Source organism: Schistocerca cancellata, chromosome 3, assembly GCF_023864275.1.
Source record: "Schistocerca cancellata isolate TAMUIC-IGC-003103 chromosome 3, iqSchCanc2.1, whole genome shotgun sequence".
NCBI lineage: Eukaryota > Metazoa > Arthropoda > Insecta > Orthoptera > Acrididae > Schistocerca > Schistocerca cancellata.
The window spans coordinates 942,943,214-942,959,076 of NC_064628.1; the positions used below are offsets into that span (position 1 = coordinate 942,943,214).

A 15,863-nucleotide genomic window follows, 5' to 3' on the forward strand; every position below is an offset into this window, starting at 1 on the left:
ATATATATATATATATATATATATATATATATATATATCAGTACATGATATCCAATATTACAAATTTACTCTTTCTGATGGACACACGTCCAGATCGTCCGCTCTCAAAAATCCGCCATCTCACTTCCCCACATCCACCACTGCTGGCGGCTCACCTCCAAATGCTCAACGCTACTAAAGGCGCTACAGTCTGGAACCGCACGACCGCTACCGTCGCAGGTTCGAATCCTGTCTCGGGCATGGATGTGTGTGATGTCCTTAGGTTAGTTAGGTTTAAGTAGTTCTAAGTTCTAGGGGACTTATGACCACAGCAGTTGAGTCCCATAGTGCTCAGAGCCATTTGAACCATTTTTGCTCAACGCTACGCGCTGTTAACATCCAGCTGCCCAACACTACAATGGCACACAACAACGCAAACTAGCCACAGACTGCACACAGCACAGCCAGTGATTTTCATACAGAGTGCTACGTGGCGTTACCAATAAGAAAACCTAAACAGCCTACTTACAGTGTCATGCAGCACTCTGCCTTGGTTTGAATTACCTGCAGGGCCTCCAGGACCTCTTGGTACTGCAGCATTGGAAGTCAGGTAACATTTCACACTGTAGCGCCGGAAGTGCAGCTGAGGCATATTTATACCAGTCTTTCTATGAAGAAGCCACCCATTATGTATAGAGATGCCTAGAAGCCATGTAAAAATTGGCCACCACCATTTCTTTCCTCTGACACTCACTCTATATAACGCTACAATTTCATACATTCAGTCAATTCCTCCCATTTTTTGTTGTAGTCTCCAATTACATTAGGTCGAGGTACAAGTATTCTTTTTTTCTTTTGTGTAGATTGTCGGGCAACGTTGCTGACTGTACTGATTCCATGGCTTGTGGAAGCAATTGTTACTGTAGAATTATATAGCCATGTGGCAACGATTGTTCCACTTTCCTTGTTGCTCTTGTAACCAAAATCTCCTCTCTTATTCCTTTTGGATATAGTGTTAGAAGGTATGAGATGACACTCTTTAGGCAGACGGTTTTCACGAATAGTCCCAGTTGAATCAAAACCTCATTGCTTGAGGTAATTCAACAATATTTGTGATGTAAACAGGTTGTCAAAATAAAATCTGTAGGGAAGATGTTTGTTCTTTGCAGGAAGAGAATCGATCATTTGAATCAAAGGAGCAGTACTTTTTCCAAATGCGTTCTCATATTTTTCATTCCTCTGAGGTTCAGCTCCTTGGTATATTTGAAAGTCCACTAGATAACCCATAGTTGTGTTTAGACACCATGCTTTGTACCCTAATCTAATGGGCTTACCTTTCAGAAATTGTTTACATCCATGTCTGCCAAAATACTTTATCATGCTCTCATCGTAAGACAAATCTTTCTCAGGCTGAAAGTGGAGAGCAAACTTTTGTCTTAGTGTATTTATTAATGGACGGATTTTCCACATTCTATCATTACCATCTATTTTTGTGTTGTCACACGAGTGAATAAATCTCATAATTGTTTCAAACCTGTCCCTTCTCATCGTGCTGTGGACCATTTCATTTCTCATGTACAATCAAGAATCCCAGTAATATCTTCTGCAAGGAAGAGGATTATAGCCAGAAAGAATTAGAAATCCTAGCAAACCTTTTATCTCTTCATATGTTGTTTTTGGATCCGAGCAGTTCTTGAACAAAGCTTACTTCGTCGATTGAGTGAGAAGAAATTCAATTACTTCGTCGTTCCAAAATAATTCGAAGCACTGAACTGGAGACAAGTTTCTGTATTTACTAAAATCACTCTCAGGAAATACAGAACTAACACTATGCAGAGAGTCTTTTTTCCAATCTCTGATTACAGTTTTTAAGATCTGTGACTTTTCCTGTTCATCTCGTTTATCATCAGGAGAGAGATTAATCTCAGGTTCACTACCTAACCTGTTTTTACTTGCTAAAACCACTTCTGCACCAGCCTGGAGTTGCCTTGGTCCAAAATTATCGACGTTTCCTCCCCATCTTCTTCCCCAGATTCCTCATCCGAATCCACATTAGCTTCAGGAGGTTCAATAAATATATGTGTTGCATCTTCTTCCTCCCCTTCAAGAACAGCCAGGATCTCATGGAGAGATAGACCTCTAAAGAGAACGAATCGTTATTTTCACTGTTTTGCCTAGCGTGACATATATGCAACACAAAATTAAAACTGTATTTGGAACCACATAAATTAGAATTGCATTTTGTAGATAACCATTAACATAAATTTCAGTACTTTTAACATTATAATCAACCATAATTTAAACAAATTGTATTATAATTTGTGATTAAAAATGATACTTACTGCTTATTCTAAGACATAATCTCACTCAAAATAGTCTTCCGTACTTGAAGCACCAGTCACTGACCACTTAATGCTTGCAACTGACTGAAACCTACCTAAACATGAATAAGAAAGCCTCCTTATCTGAAAGCCATACAACAATAGCCACTCCAAACGCAGGCATTGTTGCCTACCAGAGAAAACAATGACAGGCTGTTCCGTGACATATACACTCCTGGAAATGGAAAAAGAACACATTGACACCAGTGTGTCAGACCCACGATACTTGCTCCGGACACTGCGAGAGGGCTGTACAAGCAATGACCACACGCACGGCACAGCGGACACACCAGGAACCGCGGTGTTGGCCGTCGAATGGCGCTAGCTGCGCAGCATTTGTGCACCGCCGCCGTCAGTGTCAGCCAGTTTGCCGTGGCATACGGAGCACCATCGCAGTCTTTAACACTGGTAGCATGCCGCGACAGCGTGGACGTGAACCGTATGTGCAGTTGACGGACTTTGAGCGAGGGCGTATAGTGGGCATGCGGGAGGCCGGGTGGACGTACCGCCGAATTGCTCAACACGTGGGGCGTGAGGTCTCCACAGTACATCGATGTTGTCGCCAGTGGTCGGCGGAAGGTGCACGTGCCCGTCGACCTGGGACCGGACCGCAGCGACGCACGGATGCACGCCAAGACCGTAGGATCCTACGCAGTGCCGTAGGGGACCGCACCGCCACTTCCCAGCAAATTAGGGACACTGTTGCTCCTGGGGTATCGGCGAGGACCATTCGCAACCGTCTCCATGAAGCTGGGCTACGGTCCCGCACACCGTTAGGCCGTCTTCCGCTCACGCCCCAACATCGTGCAGCCCGCCTCCAGTGGTGTCGCGACAGGCGTGAATGGAGGGACGAATGGAGACGTGTCGTCTTCAGCGATGAGAGTCGCTTCTGCCTTGGTGCCAATGATGGTCGTATGCGTGTTTGGCGCCGTGCAGGTGAGCGCCACAATCAGGACTGCATACGACCGAGGCACACAGGGCCAACACCCGGCATCATGGTGTGGGGAGCGATCTCCTACACTGGCCGTACACCACTGGTGATCGTCGAGGGGACACTGAATAGTGCACGGTACATCCAAACCGTCATCGAACCCATCGTTCTACCATTCCTAGACCGGCAAGGGAACTTGCTGTTCCAACAGGACAATGCACGTCCGCATGTATCCCGTGCCACCCAACGTGCTCTAGAAGGTGTAAGTCAACTACCCTGGCCAGCAAGATCTCCGGATCTGTCCCCCATTGAGCATGTTTGGGACTGGATGAAGCGTCGTCTCACGCGGTCTGCACGTCCAGCACGAACGCTGGTCCAACTGAGGCGCCAGGTGGAAATGGCATGGCAAGCCGTTCCACAGGACTACATCCAGCATCTCTACGATCGTCTCCATGGGAGAATAGCAGCTTGCATTGCTGCGAAAGGTGGATATACACTGTACTAGTGCCGACATTGTGCATGCTCTGTTGCCTGTGTCTATGTGCCTGTGGTTCTGTCAGTGTGATCATGTGATGTATCTGACCCCAGGAATGTGTCAATAAAGTTTCCCCTTCCTGGGACAATGAATTCACGGTGTTCTTATTTCAATTTCCAGGAGTGTATGTTACGCTAGGCTGAAATGTGTTAACGCTATTCCTTGCATTCTGTAAGACTGGAAACAAATAAGCACTCAGATATCGATAGTAACAATCTGAGGGCGAAACATGGGAGCGCGATTTTAAGTATTGTTGTCAGAGTAATAACAATCTGAGAGCGAAACATGGGCCCACGATTCTAAGCAGTGTCGGTCAAGAGGTCGGAGACAGAAGACGCGTCACGCTGCCCTCACGTCGGTGGTGGCAGATCTTACCACACTCAAGGCCTGATTTCATTTGTATACCCAGGAGAGATTTAGATGGCTTAACTACACTTTAAGATGCAATTCAAGGTAAAATTCGCAAGCACAGCACTAAAGCAATTGCAGGGTTAGGCTCGTGATTGAAAGGCAGTCATCTAAAGAGGTGAGTGCACCACTTAGGGCCAAAACAGGAACACTTACAGACCAGAACGTACTCTAATCCAGTAAATTCCGTTGCATAAGCCTGATTCTGTATCACTTGTAAATTCCTCTTCAAAAACGCAGTCAGATAGCTTAGGTATTGATTGTTACAAGTTCATTTCTTCCTGTAGTTTTTCGTATTCAAATACGCGGTCAGATAGCTTATCCAAAAGTTAGTTTTAAGTTTTTCATGTAACGATCTGTTGACGGCTTAAATGACAGTGAAACTGACACTCCACTCATACAACAGGCACACAGTGTTATGCACGTTAGATTCCGATTACTGATAGCTCAGCCAGCCTGGGTGACCGAGCGGTTCTAGGCGCTACAGTCTGGAACCGCGCGACCACTACGGTCGCAGGTTCGAATCCTGCCTCGGGCATGGGTGTATGTGATGCCTTCAGGTTGGTTAGGTTTAAGTAGTTTTAAGTTCTAGGGGACTGGTGACCTCAGAAGTTAAGTCCCATAGTGCTCAGAGCCATTTGAACCATTTTTGAACTGATAGCTCAGGCTGCTTATCGAGTCCATTTTCACAGACGAACATTGGCAATATTAGTTATAGCTGCGTTACATATTAGTTGTAGCTATGTTACAGCTTTCCTAAGTTACTGAGGAACCAAAGTCTAGAAACAGCGAGGAGTTGACCGTTGACCGTTAGGAAATGTTGTTGTTGTGGTCTTCAGTCCTGAGACTGGTTTGATGCAGCTCTCCATGCTACTATATCCTGTGCAAGCTTCTTCATCTCCCAGGACCTACTGCAACCTACATCCTTCTGAATCTGCTTAGTGTATTGATCTCTTGGTCTCCCTCTACGATTTTTACTCTCCACGCTGCCCTCCAATGCTAAATTTGTGATCCCTCGATGCCTCAGAACATGTCCTACCAACCGATCCCTTCTTCTAGTCAAGTTGTGCCACAAACATCTCTTCTCCCCAATCCTATTCAATACCTCGTCATTAGTTACGTGATCTACCCACCTTATCTTCAGCATTCTTCTGTAGCACCACATTTCGAAAGCTTCTATTCTCTTCTTGTCCAAACTAGTTATCGTCCATGTCTCACTTCCATACATGGCTACACTCCATACAAATACTTTTAGAAACGACTTCCTGACACCTAAATCTATATTCGATGTTAACAAATTTCTCTTCTTGAGAAACGCTTTCCTTGCCATTGCCAGTCTACATTTTATATCCTCTCTACTTCGACCATCATCGGTTGTTTTACTCCCTAAATAGCAAAACTCCTTTACTACTTTAAGTGTCTCATTCCCTAATCTAATTCCCTCAGCATCACCAGACTTAATTCGACTACATTCCATTATCCTCGTTTTGCTTGTGTTGATGTTCATCTTATATCCTCCTTTCAAGACACTGTCCATTCCGTTCAACTGCTCTTCCAAGTCCTTTGCTGTCTCTGAGAGAATTACAATGTCATCGGCGAACCTCAAAGTTTTTATTTCTTCTCCATGAATTTTAATACCTACTCCGAATTTTTCTTTTGTTTCCTTTACTGCTTGCTCAATATACAGATTGAATAACATCGGGGAGAGGCTACAACCCTGTCTCACTCCTTTCCCAACCACTGCTTCCCTTTCATGCCCCTCGACTCTTATAACTGCCATCTCGTTTCTGTACAAATTGTAAATAGCCTTTCGCTCCCTGTATTTTACCCCTGCCACCTTCAGAATTTGAAAGAGAGTATTCCAGTCAACATTGTCAAAAGCTTTCTCTAAGTCTACAAATGCTAGAAACGTAGGTTTGCTTTTTCTTAATCTTTCTTCCAAGATAAGTCGTAAGGTCAGTATTGCCTCACGTGTTCCAACATTTCTACGGAATCCAAACTGATCTTCCCCAAGGTCGGCTCCTACCAGTTTTTCCATTCGTCTGTAAAGAATTCGCGTTAGTATTTTGCAGCTGTGACTTATTAAACTGATAGTTCGGTAATTTTCACATCTGTCAACACCTGCTTTCTTTGGGATTGGAATTATTATATTCTTCTTGAAGTCTGAGGGTATTTCGCCTGTCTCATACATCGTGCTCACCAGATGGTAGAGTTTTGTCATGACTGACTCTCCCAAGGCCATCAGTAGTTCTAATGGAATGTTGTCTACTCCCGGGGCCTTGTTTCGACTCAGGTCTTTCAGTGCTCTGTCAAACTCTTCACGCAGTATCTTATCTCCCATTTCATCTTCATCTACATCCTCTTCCAATTCCATAATATTGTCCTCAAGTACATCGCCCTTGTATAAACCTTCTATATACTCCTTCCACCTTTCTGCCATCCCTTCTTTGCTTAGAACTGGGTTGCCATCTGAGCTCTTGATATTCATACAAGTGGTTCTCTTCTCTCCAAAGGTCTCTTTAATTTTCCTGTAGGCAGTATCTATCTTACCCCTAGTGAGACAAGCCTCTACATCCTTACATTTGTCCTCTAGCCATCCCTGCTTAGCCATTTTGCACTTCCTGTCGATTTCATTTTTGAGACGTTTGTATTCCTTTTTGCCTGCTTCATTTACTGCATTTTTATATTTTCTCCTTTCATCAATTAAATTCAATATTTCTTCTGTTACCCAAGGATTTCTATCAGCCCGCGTCTTTTTACCTACTTGCTCGTCTGCTGCCTTCACCACTTCATCCCTCAGAGCTACCCATTCTTCTTCTACTGTATTTCTTTCCCCCATTCCTGTCAATTGTTCCCTAATGCTCTCCCTGAAACACTCTACAACCTCTGGTTCTTTCAGTTTATCCAGGTCCCATCTCCTTAAATTCCCACCTTTTTGCAGTTTCTTCAGTTTCAATCTGCAGTTCATAACCAATAGATTGTGGTCAGAATCTACATCTGCCCCAGGAAATGTCTTACAATTTGACCGTTAGGAACTATTCGAGTATAAATGGCCATTGCATCTCGTGCAGGTGAAGGGACGGAAAGAGAACCGCCTTTCTGACGGTCAGAACAGAGCGTGGGCTGTTAGCACCTCTCACCAGGCAGGCTTCGACCCCTGCTCTCCCAGCTACCTGGCAGTAGGTTTTTTTTCTTTTCTTTTCGTTTTCAAATCGAAAGTTCCAGAGAGTGTGGCGCCAGGGAAAGGTCTGGCCGTCGCCGTGTGCTGCCCGTTCAGCAGGGCTCTCTGGCTGCGGCCCGCCCCCCACGGCGGGCGCGTCTCGCTGCAGGCGTTCCCCGCCTCCCCGTTGCTGGCAGTTCAGCTGTTCAGCACCTTGCAAAGAACGCAGCGGTGCTGCTGGTGTGCAGATGCCACTCGGCTCTCTCGGCGAGCGGAAGTACGTCGCGCTACGAGCGCCAACCAAAGCCCCAGCCGCGTATTGAGGTCCACCGGAAGCTCTCCTCTTTGTCATTTTGGTCTCCTCTTTTGGTTCAGCACTCTTTCTCTGTGCCTTGATTGTAGTTTTGTGTACCTTGCTGCCGTTTCAGTCCACGTGCTCTACGCTGCTTTATCATTGCATACCGTCAGTGAAGGCTGCTGTCGATAAAAATATTGTGTTTTACTTAATTGCCGGCCGGAGTGGCCGAGCGGTTCTAGGCGCTACAGTCTGGAACCGTGCGACCGCTACGGTCGCAGGTTCGAATACTGCCTCGGGCATGGGTGTGTGTGATGTCCATAGGTTAGTTAGGTTTAAGTAGTCCTAAGTTCTACGGGACTGATGACCTCAGAAGTTAAATCCCACAGTGCTCAGAGCCATTTGAACCATTTTTTTACTTAATTTTAATTTGAGAATACCTCGTTATTTTTGTTACCCCTTATTTCTTTCTCATTGGAGTTGTGTTGCCCAGCCACCTCCCGCAGCATACAACAAAACAGTGATCCCTTACAAGCAGGAACGTTGCCAACACCTGATACCGCCATATAATAGGTACGAAATCACTTTAAAATCCCGGCGGTCCGTCGACATTTACCGCAACTGCAAACTGGAGCGAGCTCCTCTCATTTTCGTCGCCCGGGACGACGGCCGGGTGAGGTAGCCGCAACAGCAGAGAAGTGTCTCTCAATACTGCAACCTGCTTGGCATTTAGAAGACAGATTACCAAGGCGAAATGCGAGGGATACAATCTCTGAAAGAAAGAAATATTTTCGCGAAACAAAATTGTCACTTAAAATCTTTTACGGCTTTGCGCGCTGCCGAAGGATTCTGCAATGGGAGCGACCTTGAACGTGATTTTCAAGGTGATTTGGAGGTCAAAATGATTTTTTTAAATGGGAACACTAGTGTTTGATTTAACATTTTACGTATAAAATGACACAATATTCGAGGTCACGGCAAGGATCAATGAAGGTCAAACAAGAAAATATGATTTTAGTTCTGTTGTGGATTAACTCGAAGCGGAGGAGGGATACAGTAAATTGAGGTCACTTTGAGAACATGCTCAATGGTTAATTTCCAGGTGCACACTTAAAGGCACGGGAAGTCCTTAAATCAAGCACACCGAGGAGTGAGGGGTGAGAGGACACACTCAGCACCTTGTAAATCAGTATTATGTTTGTTCTGTCTTGAATTACGAAATAACATTTATACGTTGGGATGAATTTGTCGTATTTATTTTTGCCAATAAACATGTTAATTAAAACTTAAAGTTCAAATCTCTCTTCGCTCTTTCGAAATACGAAGTCACAATAGGGTTTTCATAAAAAAAAGCTCAATCTTCCAATGACGTTCGATAATTACCTTTAAGATCAACATGAGCCCTTACACCTCTTCCAGTTTGTATCTAATATTACGTTTTCCCGTATCCCACCTCTATTGCAAGTTAATCCCTACTAGAAATAAAAGCATATTTGATTATATTACCTTCATTGAACCACGCCATGACCTAGAATTATGTATCATTTTATTAAAAAAATTTGGCGCTCTTTTCTAATCTTAAATCAAATAATAGGGTTTATATATTAAAAAATCACTTTAACTTACATGTTAACTTGAAAACCGTGCTGAAGGTCACGACTGTTGGTGGCAATGCAAGACACTCTTTGTCTCCTACAACCTTTACCTAAAACATTGTGTTGTATCTTATCTCTAACCCGAGTTGTTCGCGATAATTGATTAAAATGATCCACGTTGTGTATTGGTAACCTCTCAGCGGAAAGCTATATTAGTGAATGGAGCACGCTTTTATATGAAGAAAGTCTTACATATTCAAACATACAGGTAAGGTAAACTTGATGGAGTTTATGAATATGGGGAAAGGTGGAAAATAATACATTCGCAAAGACCAATTGTATGACAAAAGCAGTATAATGGTTGAGTAAGCTAGGTACACAAAGTTAATATTTGCGAGTAAGCACAAACATCGAATTAAACCGTTAAAAATCACCTGTTAACATCATGGCACAAGATTCCTTAAAAACAAATTAACAGACTTCTGAAAAATCACCTTGCGAGTGAGGGCATCTGTAAGTCACTCCTATGTCAGAATCAGATAGCGATTGCAAAGCGTTCTCACGAGATCAAAAGTGAGAACAAAGGCCTAATATCTTTCACTTCAAGTCGGAATGCAGAATGCAACACGAAAAGGTAATGATTTACATTACGCGCTCGTGATTGCAAATAACACGAACACAGTCCAGCTGGCTGCGATTTCCTGATCGACTGTGAGACACACTGCTAAACCTGCAGGACAGGACAGCTAGTTTATGTTGCGGAAAGGGGCCAAAATAAGCGGCTGTCAGTTACACTCGAACATACAACCTTTTATTTGGTCAAACATTACAAGAGCCAAGAAAAATTTTAAAAACACAGCTTTAGTTTTGGAACTTAATTAGCAGCTCAATGCACCATACAATCTTATGCCTTAAGAGCAAGACCACTTTTATTTAAAAACGGCTGAAAGCCAATAACTTAAAGCTCAACCAAAATCAGAAATTTAAAAGGCAAAGCCTTATCTTAAAACAGTTCCTTAATTAGGCTGAAGGCCCAAAGAATCTGACACTTTAAGAGCAAGCAACGTAAGTTCAGAATCGGCTGAAGGCCCAACACTTAAGACTCAGTAACCTTAATTTTAAAAATGCCAATGGCTTTAAGTAAAACAGTTCTAAAATTAGGCAGAAGGCTCGAACCATCTGATGCCGTAAGGGCAAAACAGTGTTAATCTAAAAATCGGCTAGAAGCCATACAAGTATATACACCAAGAACAAACAAGAAAAGGCAGCACACCCAAGGGAGGACAGAAGTTCCGAGGGTTGGCCTGGAATTAAAACACTAATGTTCACTTATGTGAGGCAGGCAGTCGACCTGACCATTGTCTATCCGACGACAACCCAACCGACAGACAGTCAACGGATCCACCGACAAGATAACCTCCGCTTCACCCGACAACAGGGAATTCAATGCAACAACGTAGAAGGTACTGGCGCCCACAACCAGTAATACATTGAGCTGTCAAACTACACACTGTGCTGGACAGCGAGAATACTATGAGGAAAATACACTTCCTGAACTTACGTCAACGGCCAGGGAAGGTAACCGGAACGTTAACGGCCACAAGGCAGAAGATTCCGCTGGTGCACTTAAATTCAAATAACCAAGAACAGTTAAACCCCACCGGGGGGTGGCTAAAATTTGCCAACCTGAAAACTCACGTTGTTGCTCGCAGGAATATCCCAACAGCCGACAATGAACTCCAAACGACACAATGTGAACAGTCGTGACTTGCTGGTAAATTAAGTCAAAACTAAACTTTAATGTCCTGGATGGGTGAGCCACGAACCTTGTAGCAATAGGAACAGTACCGCACACTATGATACCGCATAGAGGCCGCCAGCAGGCCAGGCCAAACCACGCGCTGTGGAGATTTCCTCGCTACTCCACGCCAACCGACCAACTGCCAGGCCTGGAAACGGTGAAAGGACCAAATATACGTCGGCCGATGAGACGAACAACTGAACGACCAACCGACGGTCGTCCCGCTCCAATCTCCCTCCGTCGGACAGTTCGTGTGTGTCGTCGCCAGCGGTCGGCGAGAACTTTACTACTGCTGCGTCACGACTGCATTGCTGGTTCGTCCCGAACTCCCTGCCAGACACACCACGACCTGGAAATATTATCGGCCGCTCCAGAGATGGTACGACAGTGCACTTACCGATACGCGCTGCTGCTGCCACTCACGGGCAAGGAAGGAAGGAAGTTAGTGACGCCAGTAAATCGAATAAGAAAACGAGATGGCAGTACCGTAAGAGAAGATGATAAACAATAAGTGGGATAAACGCGAGCCGTGCTCGGCTGAGACTGCGCCCACATCAAATACACAAGACAGGCAGAAATGGAGCGGTTTGTGCTTAAAACTACATGAGGCGTCGAACCGAAAAATACGAGCTTAGCGGTACGATTGTCTGCACAGGTCTGAGTTTTGGCATCTCGGCAGGAGGTAGCTGCCCAGTCCTGCTGCAAAGACGCACCACTCCAGCAGACAGAGCTGGCTGGTGAAGCTAGTGACGCGTTGTCTCTGTGTCGGCAAGTGGGTGGCGACGTGGTGCAGCACTTGTGAAAGACGGTCGCGCTGTGGTAGACATCTTTCAACACGAGTTAGTACAAGCCTGTTCATGGACTTCTATCAAACTGTATCTAATTTATCAGGAACACATGTTTTCACAGGCAAAACATGTTTTCACAGGCTAGATTTCCACGCAAAATCGAATGTGCTGAAGGCTTTAGGGACGATGGCATCTCACAGTGAATCTCGGACCAGCCCTATTCAGTCATGTCGGGTTGAGGATCAAAGTTTTTCGGTGTAATAACCGATTCTGATCGGCCGTCCTGAGGTCTATCGCTGATGGAAGCACAATCACGACGGAAATCAGAAAAAGTTATCCAGTGGGTTCCTTGTCGTTACATTTACACTTTGTCACAACTTAGTTTCTTTAAACCAACACTGAAAATAAGCTTCTCAGAGAGCTACCGTTGTTTAGACAATAACGAATAGCAAATTTCAAAACAACAGTAGTGTCAAAACACGGTATCGTCATCTGCTGGTCCTTCTTAAAATTCTGGAAAGCGATGCATGCAGTACGGTGAGTGTCACTTGAGAGTAGAAGATTTGCTGTTGTCTTGTGGTAGAAAGACAACTTCGTTAAATGATGACACACCGAAGACCTATTTGTTTTTGTTATAACTCACAGACTGGACGGTAGAAACATAGAAGAACATCGTTAGTTTCAGACGAGCTTCCTTAGCTCCCCGTCTGAAAACATAATTATCCGAAAAGGTGCTCATGCGAAATACAGTAAAATACTTTTATCACTGAGTGACAATCCCGAATAAAACCTCCGAAATAAGATAGTTTGGTAGTCGTTAGTCTTTCGACTGGATGATGTGGCCCGCCACGACTTAGCCGTCTGTTGCATTCTCTTCATCTCAGTTTATTGCATGCGCCCTGGACTACCATACAAGCTGTTCCTTCATGTCTTAACACGTGTCCTGTCATCCTGCCCCCTTCTTCACGTCAAGGGTTTCCTCATGTTCCTCCTCTGGCCGACGTAGCAGAGAAGTTCCTCATTTCTTATTCTGTCTATCCAACTAATTTTCTACGTCGTTCCGCATACAATTCTGTGCTCCAAAGATACAGTCGGAGAAATTTCTTGCTGGAATTATGGCCGCTGTTGACTACCAGTGAACTTCTTGTTATGCTTCCAAGGCAGCAGAATTCACACTTCAACCTCATAATGGCCCCAATTATAATGTTAAATTTATTGGTAATCTCGTTTCTGTTTTTTTTTCTCGTTTCTACGGTTTACTGCTAATCCACGGTGTGTGACGATTACATTTTACATTCTACTCTATTAAACCTGCAGTTATTTGTCACATTTACTTTCGACAACGTTTCTCACAAGCGCCTTCTAACTAAACTGCGTGCCTATTAAATATCGCCTCACTTGTGCGTCTGGATTCGTGATTGGCTGTCAGAAAGGTCATAGTTCGCAGTATCAGACGGAAAGTCATCGAGTAAAACAGAAGTAATATCCGGGGTTCCCAAAGGAAGTGTTATAGGCCCTCTATTGTTCCTGATCTATATTAACGACATAGGAGACAAGATGAGTAGCTCTATTTAGACGGTTTACAAATGATGCTGTCATTTACCGTCTTTTAAACTCATCACATGACCAAAATGAAATGGAAAATGATTTGGATAAGATATCTGTATGGTGCGAAAAGTGGCAATTGACACTGAATAGCAGGCCTCGGTGGCCTAGCGGTTCTAGGCACTTCAGTCCGGTACCGCGTAACAGCTACAGTCGCGGGTTCGAATCCTGCCTCGGCCGGCATGGATGTGTGTGATGTCCTTACGTTAGTTAGGTTTAAGTAGTTCAATTTCTATGGGAGTGATGACCTCAGATGTTAAGTCCCACAGTGCTCAGAGCCATTAGAACCATTTTTTGACACTGAATGAAAAAAAGTGTGAAGTTATTCATATGCCTACTAAAAGAAATCCCCTAATTTTCGATTACACGATAAGTCACACAAATCTGAAGGCTGTAAATTCAAAAAAATACTTAAGCATTACATTTACAAATAACGTGAATTGGAACGATCACCTAGATAATGTTGTGGGTAGAGCAAACCAATGACTGCGATTCTCATTGGCAGAACACTTAGAAGGTGCAACAGGTCTACTAAAGAGACTGCTTACACCACGCTTGTCCGCCGTGTTCTGGAGTATTGCCGTGCGGTGTGGTATCCGCATCAGGTGGGACTGACGGATGACACGGAAAAAGTTCAAAGAAGGGCAGCTCGTTTTGTATTATCGCGAAGTAGCGGAGATAGTACCACAGACATGGTACGTGCAATAGAGTGGCAATTATAAAAAAAGAATAATTTTCCGTTGCGGCGGTATCTTCTCACGAAATTTCGATCACAAGTTTTCTTCTCCGATTGCGAAAACATTCTGTTGGCATCCACTTGCATAGGGAGAACTGATGATCACGTTGAAATAAGAGAAATCAGGACTCGCACAGACAAATTTAAGTGCTCTCTTTTCCCGCGCGCCGTTCGAGAGTGGAACGGTAGAGAGACAACTTGGTGTTTTGATGAACTCTCTGCCAGGCTCTTTTTTATGAATAGCACAGTAATCACGTAGATGTAGAAATAGATGTCACTGGGATAGCGGTTTCAGCGGAGAATCTTAGCATTTGAGCCCCTGACCGCGCATTTTAATTCACCTCCCGAACCTCCTGAATAAATGTAAAGAGACGTCGGCGCGAGGCTCGTCCTCGCTCGATAGACTGCCTAGTGACTGTTACCTCCTGATTCCCCCCCCCCTCCCTATCTTCGCCTCCTCCGCACGTGACGGGCCTAATTAAACAGCGCTGGTACGCAGTTTGCCTCTGTCGAACGCCGACACGACCCCGGGGCTGTTACGGCGCGGCCGCTATCGCGGTACGAGGAAAGCCTCTTTGCAGTCTCCGCCGCAGCCTGGGTGGACGTGTCGGGATGCAGCGGGGGTGACGGGGGCGGTGGGGGCGGCGGGGGCGGCGGCGGTGGCGACGCATTATTCCCGGGCTCTGCGCGGCCAGCCATCCTGCGGCTGGGCTACAAGGCGACGCTGCGGGCTAATTAGGCGGGCTGGGGCGGCTGGGGCGCAGCGAGCGACGCGGCGTCGCTGAGCGGACGGCGCCGGCAGCGGACAGCCGCCCCCGGAATGCGTCCGGCGCCGCCTCCCCTCCCCCCCCCCCCAGTCGGAGCGCGAACACTCGGTCCCTCCGGCCGCAGCTGCGCGCGTCTCAGACCGCGTCAGCCGTACACCCACTGGTCCCTTCTCGTTCTACTTCTGTCTGCGCAAGACGTATCAATCCCGATTTTCATTTGTTTTATCGTTTTCAGGCAAAGCTCATTATTACCAACCAGAACAGCTGCCGAATAGCTGCTATGTCCACCTTTGGCATGAATAACAGCGGCTACGCGTCATGGCATGGAAGTAGTGAGGCCTTGGTAGGTAGTGGAGGGAGCTGGCACCACATCTGCACACACCAGTCACCTACTTCCCTGAGATACTACTGATAACAAGCAGATCCGAACTTTTCGACTCTGTAAGCGCAGAACAGGGAATCAGTGATCATAAGACGGTTGCAGCATCCCTGTTACATGGAAGTAAATATGAATATAAAAAATGGGAGGAAGGTTTACCTGTTTAGCAAGAGTAATAGGAGGCAGATTTCAGACTACTTAACAGATCAAAACGAAAATTTCTGTTCCGACACTGACAATGTTGAGTGTTCATGGAAAAGGTTCGAGGCAGTCGTAAAATGCGTTTTAGACAGGTACGTGCCGAGTAAAACTGTGAGGGACTGGAAAAAACCCACCGTGGTTCAACAACAAAGTTAGGAAACTACTGCGAAAGCAAAGAGAGCTTCACTGCAAGTTTAAACGCAGCCAAAATCTCACAAAACAACAGAAGCTAAACGATGTCAAAGTTAGCGTAAGGAGGGCTATGCGTGAAGCGTTCAGTGAATTCGAAAGTAAAATTCTAT

At 45.1% G+C, this 15,863-nt stretch overlaps 1 protein-coding gene across 1 annotated transcript in view; it reads left to right on the top strand.

The window, feature by feature from the left end:
* Positions 1–14,953, top strand: part of LOC126176669 (homeobox even-skipped homolog protein 2-like) — an 85,488-nt gene extending 70,535 nt beyond the window's left edge. The window contains exons 3-4 of the mRNA XM_049923828.1: positions 7,306–7,671; positions 14,714–14,953. Coding sequence (XP_049779785.1) covers positions 7,306–7,671; positions 14,714–14,953 — 606 coding nt within the window. The remainder of the gene's footprint in view (positions 1–7,305; positions 7,672–14,713) is intronic.
* Positions 14,954–15,863: the final 910 nt, after the last annotated feature.